This window comes from Aspergillus fumigatus, chromosome 5 (assembly GCF_000002655.1).
Source record: "Aspergillus fumigatus Af293 chromosome 5, whole genome shotgun sequence".
Taxonomy (NCBI): Eukaryota; Fungi; Ascomycota; class Eurotiomycetes; order Eurotiales; family Aspergillaceae; genus Aspergillus; species Aspergillus fumigatus.
Genome location: NC_007198.1, coordinates 1,575,911 through 1,596,442, shown reverse-complemented (window position 1 = coordinate 1,596,442; position 20,532 = coordinate 1,575,911). Strand labels below are relative to the sequence as shown.

The window sequence follows — 20,532 nt, the reverse complement described above, 5'->3', positions numbered from 1 at the left end:
TCTTGGCTACAAAAATACCATCGTGATATCCTCTTGTTGATAATTATGGACATATAGCATTTGACTACCATGCGAGAAACAGGAACTTAAAACTTTGAATCCTTTAATAGAATCAAAAGAGCAATAGAACATCTTTATTTACACATCCCCAACCACAGAGCTAATGGCTAGAGGGTCAAAGAAACCAAATGAAGCTTGCGCCAGCCATACCGAGCTCCACTTCTATCGTCTTGTTAAATCCCATCTACCGAGGAGCGGCAACTGGGGTCCAAGCGGAGTACTTGGGCTTGACACTTTATTGGGAAATGGAGTTAGTGGTTGCGCATTCGAAGAAGAGCCTCATAGTATACTCCTGTAAGGGGGGATACTAACGTCGAGTAGGGCTTGTAAGCGCCGCGGCTGAGAGTCGGGTTAGGCCTGTGCTCGGGCAATTCCCAAGCGCGGAGACCAGTCTGCAGGATCTTGTCTTGGGTGGGAGGCGCATCCACCATGTAAGAGAGCCAGGCATGCCTAAACAACACATTGATTCAGCGCTCCCATTTTGGACCAAGTGCATCGTGATGATTTGGGATATCCTAACCATCCAGGCTCGATCTGCGAGGGGTCATATTCCTTCTCCTTGTAATCGACCCATCTTGTCCGGACTGCCACAGTTATTAACAGCAACCCACTGAAGATCTGCTCGCGTTACTCACGAGGAAGCTCCTCCTCCATATTTTCGTAGTACTTATTGCCGTAGCGGTCGGTAGCAATCAAGGTGCCAGCTTTGGTATCACCTATAAATTGTGTCTGCGTTAGTCACTTGTCGTGACCGATATAATTGCGGGTAAGTCATACCGATGTACTGTCATGAAGTGCAGCCGAAGAGGCAAGAGAGTAAGTCAACATTCAAATGAAACGCCCCGTCCGATCAAGGGCCCCTCAATCGCATGATCGGTTACCGTACCTGCATCTGGTGTCCATATTCCTGTGCAGGGTTAAAGAGATTAGCACAGGATTTCCGAGGCTCCGAATCTGATCTGAAGACCAACCTTTAATCCAATCCTCCTCAGATTCCGCAACGTACGGAGTATGGTCGACATTCTGCTCGATATACAGCGATTGAGCTCGTCGGCTTTCTACAAAGCTGAGGTTGGAGATAGGGAAGCGGGCAACCCGTCTTGATGGAGGTGAAAGGATCTCCTGATACGGTCTAGCGCAGACTCTGTTTGCACTGTTTGCTCCCTATCATGTCGAATTGCTATTCCACCTTTTGCGAACGCGTCGGTCTAAATGGAACATTGGTACTCCGTATTGATCTTGCAGCCTCTTGTTTGTCGAGTAGAAGAAGATCGGGTAAGATGTTTCAACGCATCGGAGGCAATGCTCTGAGATGCGCCGGGCGCAGGCCGATTGCTCGGAAAAGGCTTTATGACCGCAAATTCTCCGCCTATACATCAAACGCAAGCACGGCTGCGCCCTCATCAGCCTCTCCTTTGGGTACAATTACTGTTGAATTGGATCGAGTGGCGCCTCGGTTTGAAGTTCCAGCTTCCAAAATTACGATTCTGGATTCCCCTGCAAGTTTCTATACCACTCTCAAGGTAAGCAGGAATGGGGCAGTCAGTGAAGACCACTGCCTTTTGTTAACTAATGGGAATTCAGGACAAGATACGGAATGCCAAGAAACGCATCTATCTCTCTACTTTATACATAGGCAAAGCGGAGCATGAGCTTATCGAAACTATAAACCAAGCGCTTCGCGATAGTCCCGAGCTCAAAGTCTCCATCCTCACCGATGCCCTTCGAGGGACTCGCGAGACTCCAAACGCTTCTTGCGCTTCCCTCCTCGCATCTCTGGTTGCTGAGCATGGACCAGATAGGGTTGATATTCGGATGTTCCACACCCCCAATCTGACAGGACTGAGAAAGAAATGGATTCCTCGGAGGATCAACGAGGGCTGGGGCCTTCAGCACATGAAGCTGTATGGCTTTGATGATGAGATCATTCTCTCTGGGTACGAGAGTCTAAGGCTCAAATATATAACGATGAGCTGATGGTCGATTCTACAGAGCGAATCTCTCAGAAGATTACTTTACAAATCGTTTGGACAGGTACCATGTCTTTCAGAACAAAGAACTAGCCGATTACTATGCAGGCATACATGACGCTGTGTGCAGCCTCAGCTTCCAGGTTCTACCGGATCCACATAATGCTTCAGGATATCTCCTGGATTGGCCGACATCCAACGGCGCGCCTTGTCCCTTGGATGACCCCGAAGAATTCATTTCCTCTTCAACAACTGTCTTGCACCCTCTCATCCAGCCTCCCTCCAAAACCAAGCCAGCTGCTGAATGGAGTTCGAGTAGTCAAACACTTATATACCCTGTGGCTCAGTTCACTCCGCTATTGAAGCCTGATACTTCTACTGAGTTCCCCGCAGTCACAGCTATCTTACGCCTTCTTTCTACTTCCTCTGTTTTCTCCGGTGCCCGCTGGCTCTTCACCGCTGGTTACTTCAACATACACCCCGTTCTTTCTTCTCTCCTCATTGCAAGCACGTCCACCTCTCACACCGCCTCGACTACCCGAGGTACTGTGCTTACCGCTTCACCATGGGCCAATGGATTTTATGGCTCTCCGGGAGTTTCTGGCATGTTGCCTGCCGCCTATACACATCTTTCGGCCAAGTTTCTGGACCGAGTCTCAGAGGCACAGCGCACAAACGCCATCCAGCTAAAAGAATGGCGTCGCGGAACCGTAGGGGAACCAGGAGGTTGGACTTATCACGCCAAGGGGTTGTGGATAACTCTGCCCAAGGAAGAACACCCCAGCATGACATTTGTTGGAAGCAGCAATTACACAAAGCGCAGCTACACCCTGGACTTGGAAGTTGGCGCGCTGGTCGTGACCAATGACCAGGAATTAAAACAGAAATTGGGGGCTGAGACCGACTGGTTGCAAAAAGATTCACAAGCCATCTCGCGCGAGGATCTACGGCGGACCGAGAGACGAGTCTCATGGAAGGTACGATTGGCAATGTGGATCGTTGAGAAGGTTGGGGGTGCTCTATGATTTGCGTCCTCCTGGAGAGGATCATTCGGCGCCTGAGAAGACTTGTGATGTGTATCTTAGAATGGATGAATCCATATACCCATGTATTATATAGCCACTTGTATATATAGGTAGAGGAATAGAAAGAGCCTGCAATTGGCAGACTTGTACAGAATTATAACCCTTGGTTGCGGTGAACTCTCAACTACTGCCTCTTATATGGACATCTATTAGATGCAGAGAAAACGCATCATGCTTCAATTCATGAAATCACATGTGGATATGGTCTAAAAATGAACCCGAAACGCCCAATGCCAAAGCTTTTAGCCGGAGAAAATGAAGATGCATCGTCGCAGTTCGTTGAAAAAGAATCATGCCCGGCCAGAAACCTTTCCTGGCACTCTAGCGGGCCCGAGACCCTGTCGGATCTCGTCCAACATCTTGATTCCGATGGCCTCGTTGCCGTTTTTGCCTCTCTTGGCCTTGGCGCCCTTACGCTTCGCCTGGGCGCTTGTCTTATCATCCCACCCAGCAAGGAAGTCGTCCATGACCTCATTGAAGTTGTGTCGCGGGGCTACCTCGCGCCCGTTGGCGTCAATGAGGCTGGGTGCTTGCGATGAAGCGGTAGAGATGCCAGTCATGCCGGTCATACCACTGACCATGGACATGTTATCGTCATACTCCTCGCCTTCCTCGTCGAGGGCATAGAGGGCCTCTATCCTGTCGAATCGGTCGTCAAGCAGTCGGTGGCCTTCGGTACGGGCCAGAGCAGACGAGGTCATAGAGTACGCGGAGGGGTTGGTGAGCGCGCCCTTGCGCTTCTTTCTGCGAATCGGGGTGCCTCCGACGGTGAATATAGTGGAAGCGAGAGTGCTGCGCTGCTCCGAAGGGACGATACTCGGCGGCGCCGCTGGTGCGGCCTTCACTTTGGTGTCCTTCTTGAACTTCGCGAACTCGCGTATCCATCCCTGATCCTCGGGGTCCATGTCTGGAGCGGGTGCGTCGTGGCTTGGCAGTTCACCGGGCTCCTGGTTATCTGATTTGGGAGGAAGAGGAACACCGCCGTAGTCCGCTTTGGCCTCGGTAGTGTTCATCTGTACGGGTGCTTTTTCTGTTGCATCAGACTCCCAGCCGTCGTCTTCGTCTTCTTCGTCAAACAATGTGTCCTCCCATTCCTCGGGATCCAACTCCTCCGCATTGCTGGTCAACTTTCCAAAGACATCCTCCTCATCATCCGGATCGACATATTCCTCGTCTTCAAGCGCCTCGAGCACTTCGCGGAGACGGGGATCCATATCAGGCTTGAAACCTGCAATCGCATCGGGGACGTCTTGCTGATCCTGATATGTTGGTTTGCGAGAGTATGATGAAGTGGTCGAACGCAGGTCCGAGGTATATTCAGATCCGTAGACACTGCCGGCGCCAAACTCGCTCCTCGTATCATCCAGAGTCATTTGTTGCTTCAGGGCATCTTCCAGCTTCATCCCCTTGGCCTTGCTCTTTCCCTTGCTCGTAGCCTCCACGAAGTATGACTCACCGCCACCTGCTCCCAGCTCTCGCAAGTGCTGCATGTAGTCATATTTCGTGTCATCGAAGTAGATGCCATAGTTCGCAGCCTCGCCCTCATTGTGCCTAATGGAGTCCGATCCGAATTCGCTGCTCAGATCCGAAAGATTTTTGCTGCGCTTCTTGCCTTCTGAAATTGGAAGCGACGGCCCAGACACAGGGTGCAGGACACGATCGTCGGCTTCGGGGTCGTGAATCAAAGGATCATTTTGAGATCGGTGAAACAGCTGGTAAGTGGTAGCATTTTTCTTATCACTGTGCTCGAGAGTTAGCCTCGTAACTGGCGAGCATCATAGAACGGATCCGTCAACGTACATCCACTGCTTGCGGGGAGGCATCCTGCTGGTCTGATTATTATCGACGTCCTAAAATCTTGACCGTCTAATCTGCTCTGTCTCTGTCTCTCTTTCCAAGTCTCTTCCGGAGATCGAAAAATCAAAATTTCGTGATAGTGGGTTGTATCGAGTCACGTGCTCCCTTATCGGCAGATTCATGCCTTGGGCAGAAACATCGCGCTCACCACTACACTTTGAAGTCTGGGGGTGAAAGGTCACTTGGGAAGTGAAAAAGAGTAGTTGAGCGACAGAAATTTCCAGTCCTGAATTTCCCTTTCTCTTCGGCAATTGTTTGTGTTTGTTCCAACGGTCCTTGATGCTGGATGACTCAGCATCTTATCTTATCCGCGCGGGGCCTTTCTTTTCTCTCTGGAAATCTTCAACATCATTAATAATACCACTATCCTTCTTTTTCCTTTGCCTCCGAGCATTAACCTCCTCTCTTTCCCTCTGGATACGACCTCTCTCTAATTCTACAAGGGAAAGAATTTTTCTTATTCAAAAGTGGTGGAAGTCAGCGGATTGAACTGCACACATCGCCACCATGGTTCTCGCAAAATCCAAAAACTCAGTCGGGTTGGGAAATACCCTCATGAAGGATAGGTTCGGCAAGGGCAAAGCATCAAACCAGAAGAAAGTATCGCACAATGCGGCTATTACTCGTACCGCGCAGGATGGCAGTACATATATTACCAATGCTGCCAAAGAAGCGTCGTGGGTGAAGATGCGCAGTATCACAGAGCAGGCCGCCCTCGATGAGTTTCTTAGCACTGCCGAGCTGGCGGGCACCGACTTTACTGCGGAGAAGATGAGCAATATCAAGATCATTCACTCGGATCAAAAGAACCCTTACCTTCTCTCCGCGTCAGAGGAGAAGTCGGCCAGAAAGAAGCATCAGCAGAATAAGGGGAAGTTGACCGTGCCGAGAAGACCAAAATGGGATGCCACGACGACCAGGGACCAGTTGGAGGCGATGGAAAAAGAGAGTTTTCTAGAGTGGCGAAGAGGACTTGCTGAGCTTCAGGAGAACAACGACCTTCTAATGACACCCTTTGAGCGGAACTTGGAGGTCTGGCGCCAGCTATGGCGTGTCATTGAACGTTCGGACGTGGTCGTACAGATTGTCGATGCTCGGAATCCATTGATGTTTCGCTCGGAGGATCTTGAAAACTACGTGAAGGAGATCGACCCCAAGAAGCAGAACCTTTTGCTTGTCAACAAGGCGGATATGCTCACTGAGAAACAACGAGAGATGTGGGCTGATTACTTTGAGCGCAACAATATCAACTTTCGATTTTTCTCGGCCCATCTGGCCAAGGAGCGGAACGAGGCCCGGCTTCTGGAAGAAGAATCAGACAGTGAGAGTGAGGAAAAGGAGGCTGAGGATCTCGCCAATGCGACAAGCTCGATGAACATCAATGATCCACAAGATGCCAAGAATGCATCAATTGAAGATGGCCAACCCGAGCACGATGGAGGACTCAAGCTTCCCGAATACCGCAAATCTCGGAGAACGGATATTCTCGATGTGGAGGAGCTGGAAGAACTTTTCCTGTCCAGCACTCCGGACACACTTCCGGATAGTGGCAATGGCGCGGGACAGCGCAAACAGAAGACAACAATCGGTCTGGTCGGTTACCCCAACGTAGGCAAGTCCAGTACCATCAACGCCCTCCTTGGAGCGAAGAAGGTGTCTGTCTCCGCTACACCAGGAAAGACGAAACACTTCCAGACACTCTACCTGTCGCCGGAGATCATGCTCTGCGATTGCCCCGGTCTGGTCTTCCCCAATTTCGCTACAACCAAGGCCGAGTTGGTGGTGAATGGTGTCCTCCCCATCGACCAGCAGCGCGAATTCACTGGTCCAGCTGGTCTGGTTGCGCAGCGTATCCCCAAGCACTTCCTGGAGGATGTCTATGGCGTTAAAATCCACACTCGGCCGCTGGAAGAAGGCGGCACGGGCATCCCCAGCGCCCATGATCTCCTACGAGCCTACGCTAGAGCTCGTGGTTTTGCTACTACCGGCCAAGGCCAGCCCGACGAGTCGCGCGCGGCCCGCTATGTACTGAAGGACTACGTCAACGGTAAACTACTCTTCTGCCACCCTCCCCCCGTCCCAGACGGTGAAGAGCCCATTGATCCGCTCGAGTACAACCGCGAGCTGTACGACACCGCCCACCTCCCAGCTCGCCGACAGGCAATGCTGGCAAGAACCGCCCAGGCCAACGCAGGCGGCGAGGAATTCGACGACGAAGCGGAGCTTCTGTCCGTGGGCTCATCCTCCAAACAAGGCAGGGCTGTTGAGGGGTCACGGTCGCGGAATTTAGACTCAGGTTTCTTCGGCCCCGGCGCGAAGGGCTCAGCCGGACGGCTCACCCTGCCCTTCAACGCCCAATACACCGAACAGGGCCAGCAAATCCGTAAGCAGCTGACCGGCCGCAAGGAGCGACTAATGATTGCGCTGGAACGAGGAGTAGATGTGTCGGAGGTGCGCGGCAACTCGAAGAAGCACTTCAAGGGCAACAAGAAGAGGGCCAAGGCCAAGCGCACGAAAGCGGAAGATGACGACTACTAAAAAAACGGTTATGGCAACTCGCTGGCGAGTGATGCATTTACTGTGATTGTTTGGTTTCTGTCTCATGTCTCTGGTGGGTAGGCGGGGGATACCGTGGGATGGATGATTCGTGCCTTGGATGAATTGCATCATCTAGCGAAAAGTAGTAATATGATTTGACTTTAGATACCGAAGTTAGATGCTATTCACTTGTTTATGATGACTATGGGCATTATCGTAGTACAATAGTTGATGGATTGGTATTGATATAGAAAGGAGACAAATCTCGTTGTCCTACGTACTATTTTATCCGATTATTTTATATCTACGCCCGCCAGGTCATCATAGATGACTCTTGGGCTTCTGGAATCCATTAGCCAACAGCAACCGCTCCGCCTCCTCCTTCTGATACTTGAGCTTAGCGACAATGGCGTCCTGGCGCGACTTGTTCTCGCGTCTACCAAGCTGCTGCAGGTGGACCTCATCGGGTCCGTCGGCGATGCGCAGCGTCCGGATCATGGCCCACAGATTGGCCAGGGGCGTATCCTGGCAGACACCGGCGGCGCCGTAGGCCTGGACAGCGCGGTCGATGACGGTCAGGGCGGTCTGGGGGACGAGGACCTTGGCCTGGGCGATCTCCTTGAGAGCGGACTTGGCGTCGCCCTGGTCGATCTTGATGGCGGCGTTAAGGACGATGAGGCGGGCGGCGTCGATCTCGATGCGGGACTTGGCGATCCACTCGAGGATGACGCCGTGGGCGGACAGCGGCTTGCCGAAGGTCTTCTTGCGGTCGTCGTTGACACGGGCGATGAGCCACTCGAGGGCCTTTTCGGCGGCGCCGATGGTGCGCATCGCGTGGTGGATGCGTCCGGGCCCCAACCGGCCCTGGATAATCTCGAAGCCGCGGCCCTCTCCTAGGACAATGTTCGAGACGGGCACGCGCACGTTGTTGAAGGAGATGTGGCCGTGGCCGTGCGGGGCGTCATCGTAGCCATATACGGTCAGCATCCGGTGCACGGTGATGCCGGGAAGACCGGCGGGCACGAGGATGACAGACTGTTGGCGGTAGGGGTCTGGGTTGGTCGGGTCGGACTTGCCCATGACCAGGTAGATTGCGCAACGGGGGTCACCAGCGCCGGAGGACCACCATTTCTATCGGCAATTGGTGAGTATGGATGCTCTAGGGAGAAGGGAGAGAAACGTCTACATACTGATCCGTTGAGAACGTACTCATTGCCTTCGCGCCGGATGTTCAGCTCAATGTTTGTGGCATCACTCGACGCAACATCAGGCTCAGTCATGAGGAAAGCCGAGCGGATCTTGCCGTCGAGCAGAGGAGCAAGCCACTGCTTCTTCTGCGCCTCATTGCCATACTTGGCCAGCACCTCCATGTTACCGGTATCAGGGGCAGAGTTATTCGTCGCCTGAAAATCCACCAGTCAGCACCCCCATCATCACTCTTTGCAAGTACCCGACTCAAGTCACCCACCTCAGAAGCAAGTTTGCTCTTGCCGAGATACTCGGCCATCAGACCATACTCCAGGTTACTGAACCCAGCACCCTGGGAAAAGTGATTCTTGGGCAGGAACATGTTCCACAGGCCCAGCTTCCTGGCCTTGGCTTTGAGCTCCTCTAGCACAGCCGGGTTAGTCTGCCATCTCTTCTCGCCTTCGCCGAGCTGGGCCTGGAATACAGCTTCGGCTGGGATGCAGTCTTTCTCGACGAATTCTTCAACCTGAACACCGCGGCAAGTGTTAGAAAACTTGTATCCAGGCGATATTGTGAAGAGACAACGTACCAGGTCGAGGACCCTCTTTGCCCGGTCGCTCACAAAGGGCTGAGCGATGGGGGGAATCCTTGTGGAGGCGGACATGTCGTGTATGTGGTGAATCGACGAAAAACGAAGGGAATCTAGCAATCTGCTGTGGGCTAGAGAATATAAATCCAGACGCAATAAACAGGGGAAGTGGACGATTATAAAGTTGAGCAAGAGGGTGAGACTGACAGGATCATACGAGGGTCGAGATGGAGGTGATTTGCGGAGTACTCGCAGTTTGCGGAGAAGCAGCCGAGCACTCCTTTTGAACCTCGGCTGCCCGCCGTTCTCACCGATTGGAGGCTGCAGACTGAGAGAGAGGTGCTGTTGCAAGGGAGGTGGAAGCTAGCCAGTACAATGAACTGAAAGACTATTTGACTATTTGTCAACTGATAGTTGATCAGGTATTACGGTATCAAGGGTTGCAGCCAGGATGTTGGTCCGAGGTTCGATCGGTTTACCGAACATTTTCAGAGATGCATACATAACCAACACCGACCATCAGTATCAAAGACAGCGACATGATCTCATTATTTTCCCAAGCTAACATTATGCATCATCGATACAGAGACAAAAGGCCAAAAAAGAGACACAAGTCCATTTCCAATTCCTCTAATATCCCACATAATCTCCGTATGAACCCCAGACCAGAAAAACCAAGCAACCAGAAACCCAAAGACAGTGTTAGCCCTACAATGCCAACCAATCGTAACACACAGGCACTGCCCATGGTTATCGAAGGATGGTAGATGCGCGAAGCAGAGGGCTCGAGACCGAGGCAGTCATGCTATGTATGCGCCCTTTTCCCTCTCACGATGCGACCAGCGCACGAAGATGGGGAAAGAGCCAAATATGCAACACTTTGCCCTCTGGTTCGCATCCTATCGAGTGATTGACCATGTCTAGGCCGTGCTGTCATCTCCAAGGTTCTTGGTATTATGTTCCGCTGTGTTCAGCTCAAAGTTCTTCTTGCCCAGCTTGGCGAAGAGCGACTGAGGCTTTCCAGCACTGTACGCTGTCTGTTAGCATCATCTTCCAAGATGAATTTGATAATATTCAGACTCAAACGGGTGACCTACTTCTTGAACCGCTTCCCCTTGAGATCACTCAGTTTCTTCGAGCAGGGACTCATGATATCATCCGACGGAGAAACATAGCTCGCTTGGTTCCTGTCGGCAAATTCGTGTCAGATATGTCCTTCAAATCTCTTTTCAACAGAACAATATTCTCGAATTCATGACCGGGACAGAGTTCTTGTCCGTCGCATCCCTCCAGAGAAATCGGATCTCAAGCACCTCGGGATAAACTCACTTATCTTCGTTCTGCAGTTTACCCTGCAGAACTGACCGATGGTACTCCATCGAGTTCAGATTCGCCGCCGCGGTTTTGAGATCGTTCACTTTGTCCTGGTTCGCAGCGAGGTGGGTGTTTGTTGACCGGTCGGTCAGAGGGGCGGTGGGTGTGGAGTCCATTGTATACAAAGGTGCGGATTTTTCAGATGCGCTTTAAGCGGTTTTTTGTTTGTGATATCAGAGAGCTTTCAGCAGGAGATTATAAATCTGTCCTGAGTATAGATTGTGGAGATGATTGCAATGGCAGGGAAATATGTAGAATGAATGAATGACCATTAGTGGAAGAAGAGATGGTCCATGGATAAGCAGAAAAACTGTGTTGATTGTTGTCATGGCAACTACATCTGCCACGGAGAATTTCAAGTGCTGCTATGCTTCGCATCAATGCACAGAAACGAGAAGAATTAAACAATACTGAAATATCGATATTTGTTCAGGCAGGTCATCGTCGATCATTACAATCAAAATGGTATCTAGACACATAAATAACATAGATACAATAGTATCAGTACAAGTGTACCGCCCATGTCCTATGCGTCACCCTTAAACGTATACAGATGAAAAAAAGGTATTCCAGTCAACCACTGCTTCATCTGTTGTTTTACAGAGTACTAGTGCAGACTACAGAAAATAGAGGAGCCACATGAGCCCAGAGTGTTCCCCAGTCAACGTCGGTCGTTTGATTCCGCGCAGAGCCTGGTGACAAAGAGCTGGATTAGCGTTCAGCTGAAGCCGAGAACTCAGCTTGTCAGCCAGCGCCTCAGGAATGAAAGGTATTGGCATTCCGGACCGCCGAAATTTGCAACAAAGAGAGGTTATGACTCCGCAGCCGCCCATTGCCCGAGAGACAGCCGTTTGTCCCTCGGACAACGCTCCCCTTGTGACGCTAGAGGTCATGTCGAGCACCTCGAGCTGTGTCGCTGGTCAATAGGAGGGTGGTTGTGCTCACACCTCCATGGATCCGGATGTCTTTGAAATTTCGCCGTCGCTGTCTTCGCCACTCTTCAAGACAGGAGGGCTGCTTTGCGACCGGAACTGGGGAAGTTCGATGTCTGGCAATTCAAGATCGCCAGGGGATGGTGGTGATTCCTGTTTCTCTATCGACTCTAATGGTACTGATGTCTCTGAGTTTGGCGTTGGCGGCGAGTATGAGATAGTGGGGCTCGGCGCACTATCCTGCGTGTCGTCCGTACCATTCCTCCTGTGGCGACTTCGATATGTGAACGACGGCCTGGTTGAACTCGGACTCATGGAGGGCGAGCTGAATGGTGGAGATGACGATCGTAAACTGTAGGATCGAGACACCATGTTTTGCACGCTTGGGAACTCCATATAGCTGCTCATTGCACCCCGAGAGAACAAGACCAAGCCAAAGCAGAAGAGGACCATGATGCTTTGAATTACAGCGACTCGCTTCTGGAAGACAAGTTCATCTGCGAGGACACCCAGCTGCGCACTTAAGGAGAATATCTCCTGGTGATATTGGATGCGCTGAGTTTCAAACTCCAGCGCAACCGTCTTCCAAACCTGATCATACTGTTCGCGGAACTGTCTCAGTTCGTTCATAACAGTCACGTTCAGATTTTCCAGGAAGGTAGATGTTTTCGACAGCTGACGCTTCTCGACTTTACTAAATGCATCACGCAGGATCCGCGACTGCTCCTCAATATACAGAAGAGACAAAGTCGAATTCGATTCCAGCATTTGCAGTCGCTTGTTGACAGATTTGAAGAACGACTCCTGCGTGGTCGGATTGGGTGATGGTGGTTGAGTTGCAGAGAACTTGGCTGAGTCTACTGAAGGAACTTGTTCTTCCTGGGATGAGGCTGTAGATTTCTGGTCTGCTTCCGACGTGGTGTCATGCTGGACAGGCTCAGACATGGTTGCCATCGAAGCGGGTAAAGGGTTACCGTCAGCTCCAGACTGCCCAGCAGCTCGTCGAGCATCAGGTGCGAATTTGGTACCATTACCTGCGCCGGGCACAATAGGCCCGGAGGCCTCCGGTCCCGGTGGCGTGGTGTCCGTCGAAGGCGAGTCATGTTGAACAGCTGCGTCAGCTCTTTCTTGGCCAGCAGTTCTCGTCGGTCTAGCCTGCACACTGCATATCTCTGAATCTAGGTAATTTGCCAGAAGCCTCTCCAGCCCTTGTGCTGGGTTCGGGCAAGCATCCTGGAGTCCATCCTGCAGTTTCCTGCGCATGCTTTCACGATTCTCCGCACCAAGATCAGACGAATTTTCGGATGGCTCTGCAATCGCTGCAGTGACAGCATGGTCCGGCTCCAATGTCTCGTCAACAATCTCATCGTCAACTCGACTAGCCTCGCCATCATGCTTGTATTCCTCCAGCATAGTCGTTCCATGGACGCGTATGAGACTCAGGGGGCAGTAGAACTCGTTTCCATAGTGCGTCAGAAACTCAATCTTCAGATATCGAGCCCAGATCAGCGGGTTCTCTACCGCGAAAGCTTGAACTTCGCGGGAATTCCTGGCTTCAAAAACCCCCAGTTCTCTCCACTGGTCCGGTTTGGCCGGGTATCGATCCGAGACGCTGACCCGGAAGGTATGAAAGATGGAACTGAAGAACTCGTAGTTCGCGAGAACCACGGTGTCTACCAAGATATCGTCGCACAGCTCGAGAATCAGGAACTTATTTTTAGCCCGACACTCATTAAGCATGTAGCTGTCTTTATTCTCGATCAGCACAGAAGACGAGCCCTGACACTCGGGGTTGGTCTTGAGCACTGTAGCAGCGCAGTCAAAGGAGGCATAATTGAAACGCTCCTTGCACGTAGTCCCAGCGTCTTTCCTACGCGAGCTGCCTGACCGTATCATCCCAGGAGACGGGCCATTCGCATCTCCACCAGTTTTGCTGTCCACCGACCCTGCGCTCTTCCCCACCTGCACCCCCGAGCCAAATGACGGCGGCCGTGCGGCCTCTGGCGCGTCAGCACCGAATCCACCAAAGTCAAGTTCAATCTCCGCGTCTTCTCCAAGAGAGTCTAGAGCGTTGCTGATCCCCGTAGGCCGTCGGCTCTCGTTCCCTGTCACGCCACTCCGCCGGTTGCCCCCCACATTCTCCGCCGACTGGCCAACCTTTGCCAGATTCTGCTTCTTCCAATCTTCAAAGGAGAGAAACTTGGCATTATCGAGGGGGGAATCCGTGTCCTGCTCCTGCTCCTTGCCAGAATGTTGTTGTACAGCCGTATGGCTGGCCTTGCTAGTCGGCGGCGAATTGCTTGAAATAGAAGACATCGTAACAGAAGGTCCCCCAGCGACCGTAATGCCTGACCTACTCCAGCGGGTCTCGATGCAGACCGGCCACCGAATAAACTCGGCCTCAGTATCCCTCCAGCCCCTGGCCAGGCATAGTGGCTGTGACTGCTCCCGTATTACCGCTTGTCCAGCCGTAAGCAGGGCGAGGGCAGCTAAATTAATGAGAAATGCGCCCACACATCGGCCCGAAAGCATCATGCACACGATGCTGCAGAAGGGAAAAAAGGGTATGCTCAGGTCAGAAGCCGTTATCCGCTAAACTTTATGCGAGTACACTTGACCCTAAAGTCGCCACTGACAAAGGGATATCGGAAGATATTATAAGTTAGTCGACTAGATCATATTCGTGATGTGTACATTGCCGTCTGTATAACGCATCATGGCGTTAGCGCTCCGAAGAATAAAGTGAAAGTGAGAAAAAGAAGGCTATTCAGTACATGGGCTTACCGCGTGCATTCGGCCGCGCTTGCTTGGGCCAGTTGGCGCAAAGAATGAAAGAAGATCGAAGAAAGAGGTATGCAAATGCAGGAGTCCGAATACTGCTTCCCTGAAAACGATTACCAGTGTTAATTCGACATGTCCGAGTAAAAAAAAATGAAACTGTGCCTACAAATGCAGCCCGCGCAAAGGATTTCGTCCCTGCATCAGGTCAAGGTGGCTTTCTGCAGGTGCGTCCAGAGGTCTGTGACCGCCTTTTCCACCCTCGTCACCGCCCCAAGAATGTTATGGGGATGATGGAGTAAACTAAGGGTAGGCAAAAGTAGGTATGTGCTCAAGGATCCATTTCTTTAACCTGAATGACTAGAGTATTAATGAGAGGGAAAAAAAGATCCACGAGAAATTGTTAATTCAGGACTATTCCTTGGAATTATTGTCCACTTCACGGCCTACCTAATCAGCTGTTCCACCTAGCTAGCTACATACAATACAGTGCATTGGCTCTTGGAAGGAACCAACAATAGACAGTAAGTGGAAGAGAACAATAATCACGAAGCATCTCCTTTTTTTTCCCGCTTTTTCCTTCAGACTCGTGCAGAGGATTCGATGAATGGCCGGCGACGAACGTAAACCATCCATCACTCTCGCCATGCATCATCGTTCCCTGCCCTGTGCCATTGCCATACCGTCCCAATTGCTCCTTTGATGTTGAAGAGTATGTGAACACATAATGTTGAACTCGAACAGAGCACCAACCTTCTTGGAATACAATGCCAATGGTTCATATGCTGATGAGTCACTTTTTGGACCACTCGCCGCCACCGTTTGCATGCTCCATAGCGAGCTATAATATACAAAACAAAAAGACAGACATGACCACGCGCTCCAACGCCGCGAACAAGAAATTCTATCTATGAGAGTGCGCTTTGTTTTTCTCAATGAGAATAGGAGAGAGGCGAGTAAAGTGTTGAAGAGAAATAAATAAGAATATAAAAAATAAATAAAAAAAGTGACGTATATAGGTTTTCTCTGCTCCTCTTCAAAAATGGATGAGACGGAACAACGGGAAGGGAAGACATTGAACACAAGGGGAAAAGACGATGCTGCTGGCCATAAGTGACGGCCTTAAAGGTGAAGATCGTGCCAGCCGCCCACAAGATCAAGATCTTCGTCAATGCTTCCATCGTAACTGCTGGGAGTGACAGGTTTGACGGCCTTAGGAGATTCCACGCCATCACGGCGCCTACCCTTCTCCAGGAACGGGCGGCGGCGACGGTCCTGATGCGCGAGGTTATCTTTCTTGGCCCAAGATCCGTAGTCGAATCCGGACGAGCCAAGGCCCCAATCCTTTCGCCAACTCATGTTAATTGAAGACTTCGGCTGACCGAAAGATTTTTCTGCAGGTTTGTAGTTTCTTCTTCTGTCGCCCAGCGCAGCCCACTTGTCCAGATTCGACTTCTTGGGTGAGCTTTGCGAGAAGCGAGGAGCTGAAATCACAGCAGGAGTACCAACATCGTCGAGAGTCGACTTAGTAGCAATATTGACAGGCTTGGTGGATGGGGTCTGTTGCGCAGACGACCGAGCATTGAGAAGCGAGGACGACTTGGACTCACGAAGTCCAGCTGGGGGAGTAGGAACGTCCATGCTGCTGCTCTCATGGCTCCAGCTACGTGAATTTGCCTCATGTCTCTCTTGAAAGACAACATCCTCGTGTTCGAATTCCTCATCTTCATCCCAAAGGTCGCTCCAGCTCTTCGAAATCTGGTCGTTCTTGTTCCGCCCAAACACCATGGACAGAGAAGGTATCGGTTTAGCTGCATGGTTCGGAAGAGAACCTGTGATTGGCACAGGATCCGAAGGAGGCGGGTACCTAGGGGCAACCGGACGGAATGCAGTAGACTTGAAAGACTCACCCAATGCGGAGTCCAGAACGGATGCCATAGATGGAGTGCCCTGATGAACGGAGAACCAGGAAGTACCAGCAGTTTCCGAGGCAGGGAAGAGGTCCTCGGAGTAGCTCTCGTTGTCGGGAATAGCAGACAGCTGGCGGATGGCTTGCGGGGGGCTGGTTTGCAAAGCTTTGGCCCAGGGGAAAGAATCGCCTTGGTGTGCAGATGCGGTTTGAACTGAGGGGGTCCGGAGAGGCTCGCGGTTGGCGCTTGCAGGAACAACCTCGCGGTCGTCGGTGCAAAAATCGTCCAATACCTCATCGTCTGTGGTGAAGGAAACCACACGCAACAGGGCATCACGGACACCAGCAAGCGAGCGCTTCTCAGGATCGATGGCCAAGGCAATTCTCAGGATCTCAAAAGTATCCTGGGACATATTGGTGAAGATGTCGAAAAGAGACTGGCGATCACGAACGTAATCCGCGAAGAGGATGTCCGATTCTGTGGGAGTTGCAAAGGGATTGCGAGCGAAGAGGACATTGAGCAAACAGATGCCAATCGCCCAAATATCAGCCTTGGCCGGCGAATAGCCATTAGCACCTGGGTCGTACTGTTCGGGGGCCATGTAGCGGTCGCTTCCAACACACGCCTCATGACACCAAGGAGCATGAGTTGCCAAGCCAAAGTCACCGAGCTTCATTGTACCGTCCTGGGTCAAGAAGATGTTCTCCGGTTTGATGTCACGGTGGTACATGCCATTCGAGTGAAGGAACTCAACGGCACTAACCAGCTGTAGCATGAAATCGCGAACATGTTCCGTCTCCAAGGGACCGCGGTTGAGCCGAATTGCTTCGTAAAGATCGCCGTTGGCGCAGTACTCCAGAACAAGGTACAAATGAGTTTCAGTCTCGAATGAGTGAATAAGATTCACGATATTCGGATGGTGGGCAAGGCGCTTGTGACAATAGAGCTCTTCAAAACGATCGTCAATGGCAGATGGAGCCGATGGATCATCAGATGGTGCCTTGGTCAAACACTTGATGGCCACATCGTGACCGGTCTTGGTATCTGTAGCGAGAAAGACCATACCAAAGGATCCATGGTTCAAGGGAGCCACGGACCTAAAACGACCGTCCAAGAGCTGGCCTTTGACAAAGTTGTTCTTCAGGCAATCCATGACTGATGATTTGGAGGTGACGTCCGTTTGAAAAAAAAAAAAAAAATAAGGCGGTCCGTTGGAAGAGAGAATCGGTGGCGGCCCGTGAGAGCAGTCTCCTGAGACAAATGAGGAAAGGCCGAGCAGGAAGTATGAGACTTCTGGAAGGCCAATGCAGAACACAAAAGCAAGAAAATAAAAAAAGCAACCAGGCTATAAAATATGGTCAAGAAAGAAAACTAGGTCTGCAATGCCAGTAGGACCTTGACCACCGAAGAGGACCAACGAATAAAGGGAACAGGAAGGAATCAAAGAGATGAAAAGCGAAACACCGATGGTTGACTCAGACTTTCATATAAATACCGGAGATGAAAACAAAAGGAAAAGATGACAGTAGGCGCGGAACAAGGTTCAGAGTACCCAGGGAGGGTTTGACGAGGCAAGGAAATAGTAAAGACCGTTATTGGTTCATCTGTATATCGTTTCACAGAATGAGTTGGATCGGATGAATAAAGAACGAATTTCGAGTGAACGGCTATGTCCAGGACAAGGACACGAGAAGATTTGGAGGTGTGAAGAAATTGAGACGATAGAAACGCTGCGTGATATCGTAACTTTAATGCCAAAGTATAACAAACAAGTGTCGTAACTTATAAAGCTGCCTTCGAACACCAGGCTGAAGGGCAAGGAAGATGGTGTGACTCAGATGCCGAGGATTAAAAAAGTCATGAGCTCCAGAGGGCGTACAATGCAAAACTTGCAGTTCTGAGAATCGGTATATAAAAGGGCCAGAGAAGGCAATGGACAACTGTTATCAGGTGTCTTCAACAAAGTCGAAGAACCAGATATCAGCACCCGGCCCCGGTTTGGCGGAGATTGACAAATAGTGAGACGGATCTCACGCTCAATCAAACCGATACTCTCACGCCCAGTATATTTGTTGCAATATAGCACGGTTCTGGAATGATTGGAAGTCGCAGAGAGGGGTTGGTCACAAATGACTTCTTATCTGTGGTTGGCTAGCGGTATGAGTCACGGTAGCTGGATGTTCGGGAGGCCAGAGAGACGATCAGCAGCGAGAGGAGCTCGAAGCAGACAGACAAGTGCACCTGCTCAGAACAGATGAAGGACCAAAGACCTGATCTGGCTTTAGAGAAATTTAGAAGCACTATCAAGTTGCAACGAGTTGAGGTTGAGAAGGAGGTAGGTGAGGATTGTGGTTGATCGGGATAAGGATGAGTTGAGCAGATGGTCGGCCGGGAGGCAAATTAGGTAGGTATGTAGGTAATGGCGGACGGACGATTTAAATGTTTAGGTGAATTCGAATCGATGATGAAGAGGAAGAGTAGGAGGAAGGAGACGTCGGATGGAAGATAAGAGATGGGAGAAGAAGAGAAGGAACAGGACCAGACTGGGGGGTATGGAGTAGGGAAGACGACGGCGATAGGGATGGGGAGAGAATGGATAAGGAGATTGCGGGTACTGTATGACTGAAACTATTATAGACCAGCGATGAGCAATAATGTCAGGTTGTTGGGCCGGGTATGGTTATGTAATAATAAGGAAGGAGGGGGTGGGAAGCAGCAGGCAAAAACTTCCGTTACCTAAGGCAAAGACGGCACCGGAACCTTTGGGGAGCAGGAAGTAAGGTAACGAGGCCAGTGATGGGCAGAAAGCGGCCGAATGAGCGCGAAACGTCCTGTGACTGGGCGATATCAAGGTGGATCCATCAGTGGATTCCGTTTGAGCCAATGTGCTGTCATACTCTCCATACCAGTACGTCGCCCTCGTGGTAACTGGTAGGTAAAGTATCTTAGGTAACGAGGTAACGACATTACGCGCGAAGGGGTGATCTCTGGTCGGCCCACCCTTCCTGATTGCTGGCAGATGGGCGCAGGTCGAGGCTGTTTTCGGAAAAGGGGCCCACACCACCCCCCCCCCCCTGAATGATTCAATCCTATGGGCAGATAACTACAGCAAATTCACATCCTCGTCATCAACAGTATAATCTCAATTATTATCTTGGATATCCTCATTATTAGAACTATGGAAACGGAAATGCAAATCACTAGCTCCAATATTGAGTCTTAGAGTAGTTGTTGAGAAAGGCTAATGGATTGTTGTTCCACATGACGATGTATCTGTCTGTAGCGTTCCAGTAATTAAAATCATTATCATCCAGGTACTCAAAAGGAATTCGAATCCTCCACGCGTCCCTTAGCACTGTCAATTGATTCTACGAGTCTACTGTAGCCTCCCTATGCATATATTCGAATCAGAATCATTATGCTGTGACTTTCATGACCAATTTGATATGCTTGCCAATCTGCCACCTAACTCCCAGGACCAGTTGTACATTTGTTACTTGGATCAGCGCTTATGCCATTAGAGAAAACAGAGTTGCTTGTTAGACTTGCTGTACAGCAGCTAATAGAAACATAGAGTACCTATTATTCTGACTTGATTCTAGTTAACTGAGTTCCGCAGCCGTAGGGTAGGTTGGACAGCAAATCAGATATGCCTGGAAATCCTCCGTCCATCGTACATATTAGATACCAAGGAATCAAAGAAGATAGTGGTGCTAAGTAAGTTCCTGCAGGTCCTGAGACTAAACAGGGTCTTAAGAGGACCTTTTATTAGGATGATAAACAATAACTACCTTGGGAGCATGAGTAGTTGGTATCTCATCGACACCATAATGTATAACCAGTTGGCATTTCTATCTCCATTTGCAACTCCACATAGCTTCCATCTTGAGCAATGAATGGCTTTCGCCATTAAGGGCTGCTGAGTATGGATAAACATGATGTAGGAGTCCATACTGGGCGAGACCTTCGGTGGTGAACCACTCAACTAGATTGGAAGACAATGATGCATACTGGGCCAACCCCAGCAAATACCCTCGCCGATGGCGGAGCAACGGTGGCGGTAAAACTACTCCATTTTCGGCTACATGCACTGCCGCTACTGCAAGCTGAACCTATAGGGAGCCGCCGAATCGTTACTAAATTCAGGCTACATGGCGCCACACCAAATCGGACAGCGCAGTGACCAATAATCACTTGGCTCGAGTGTCTGAGACCTGAGAAAGCCTGGGGCAGTCAAGACTAAGGTAACTG

At 50.7% G+C, this 20,532-nt stretch overlaps 8 protein-coding genes across 8 annotated transcripts; 2 read left to right on the top strand and 6 right to left on the bottom strand.

Annotated features, from left to right (window-relative positions):
* Positions 1-86: 86 nt before the first annotated feature.
* Positions 87-1,150, bottom strand: AFUA_5G06540 (complex I NDUFA12 subunit family protein). The gene is made up of 7 exons (XM_077804772.1): positions 1,032-1,150; positions 947-967; positions 838-844; positions 696-776; positions 581-644; positions 373-510; positions 87-293 (listed from the first exon to the last, which is right to left on the bottom strand). Exons 1-7 carry the CDS (start codon positions 1,080-1,082, stop codon positions 245-247), a joined length of 411 nt encoding a protein of 136 aa, XP_077660910.1. The 5' UTR covers positions 1,083-1,150; the 3' UTR covers positions 87-244.
* A 79-nt stretch (positions 1,151-1,229) lies between these two features.
* Positions 1,230-3,055, top strand: AFUA_5G06530 (CDP-diacylglycerol--glycerol-3-phosphate 3-phosphatidyltransferase; the record flags this gene model as incomplete). The annotated part of the gene is made up of 3 exons (XM_748887.1): positions 1,230-1,583; positions 1,645-1,997; positions 2,053-3,055. The coding sequence occupies 3 exons, from the start codon at positions 1,230-1,232 to the stop codon at positions 3,053-3,055; spliced, it is 1,710 nt and encodes a 569-aa protein (XP_753980.1).
* A 350-nt stretch (positions 3,056-3,405) lies between these two features.
* Positions 3,406-5,154, bottom strand: AFUA_5G06520 (ribosome biogenesis protein LTV1; the record flags this gene model as incomplete). Its single annotated transcript, XM_748888.2, has 2 exons — positions 4,916-5,154; positions 3,406-4,855 (listed from the first exon to the last, which is right to left on the bottom strand). Exons 1-2 carry the CDS (start codon positions 4,936-4,938, stop codon positions 3,406-3,408), a joined length of 1,473 nt encoding a protein of 490 aa, XP_753981.1. The 5' UTR covers positions 4,939-5,154.
* Positions 5,155-5,479: 325 nt separating this feature from the next.
* Positions 5,480-7,510, top strand: AFUA_5G06510 (ribosome biogenesis GTPase LSG1; the record flags this gene model as incomplete). Its single annotated transcript, XM_748889.1, has 1 exon — positions 5,480-7,510. The coding sequence occupies one exon, from the start codon at positions 5,480-5,482 to the stop codon at positions 7,508-7,510; it is 2,031 nt and encodes a 676-aa protein (XP_753982.1).
* A 321-nt stretch (positions 7,511-7,831) lies between these two features.
* Positions 7,832-9,588, bottom strand: AFUA_5G06500 (uncharacterized protein; the record flags this gene model as incomplete). The annotated part of the gene is made up of 4 exons (XM_077804771.1): positions 9,288-9,588; positions 8,979-9,224; positions 8,701-8,913; positions 7,832-8,641 (listed from the first exon to the last, which is right to left on the bottom strand). Exons 1-4 carry the CDS (start codon positions 9,360-9,362, stop codon positions 7,832-7,834), a joined length of 1,344 nt encoding a protein of 447 aa, XP_077660909.1. The 5' UTR covers positions 9,363-9,588.
* Positions 9,589-10,207: 619 nt separating this feature from the next.
* AFUA_5G06490 (Spo12 family protein) lies at positions 10,208-10,777 on the bottom strand (the record flags this gene model as incomplete). Its single annotated transcript, XM_748891.2, has 3 exons — positions 10,208-10,313; positions 10,385-10,474; positions 10,617-10,777. The coding sequence occupies 3 exons, from the start codon at positions 10,775-10,777 to the stop codon at positions 10,208-10,210; spliced, it is 357 nt and encodes a 118-aa protein (XP_753984.2).
* Positions 10,778-11,602: 825 nt separating this feature from the next.
* On the bottom strand, positions 11,603-14,125 carry AFUA_5G06480 (Sad1/UNC domain protein; the record flags this gene model as incomplete). Its single annotated transcript, XM_748892.2, has 1 exon — positions 11,603-14,125. One exon carries the CDS (start codon positions 14,123-14,125, stop codon positions 11,603-11,605), a length of 2,523 nt encoding a protein of 840 aa, XP_753985.2.
* Positions 14,126-15,493: 1,368 nt separating this feature from the next.
* On the bottom strand, positions 15,494-17,434 carry AFUA_5G06470 (putative serine/threonine protein kinase; the record flags this gene model as incomplete). The annotated part of the gene is made up of 1 exon (XM_748893.1): positions 15,494-17,434. The coding sequence occupies one exon, from the start codon at positions 17,432-17,434 to the stop codon at positions 15,494-15,496; it is 1,941 nt and encodes a 646-aa protein (XP_753986.1).
* Positions 17,435-20,532: the final 3,098 nt, after the last annotated feature.

Coding starts and splice junctions, on each gene's coding strand:
- AFUA_5G06540 (XM_077804772.1), bottom strand. CDS start 1,082: ATGTCGACCATACTCCGTACGTTGCGGAATCTGAGGAGGATTGGATTA. Junction 645..695: donor TATGGAGGAGGAGCTTCCTC/GTGAGTAACGCG, acceptor TAACTGTGGCAG/TCCGGACAAGATGGGTCGAT. Junction 511..580: donor TCGCAGATCGAGCCTGGATG/GTTAGGATATCC, acceptor TGTGTTGTTTAG/GCATGCCTGGCTCTCTTACA.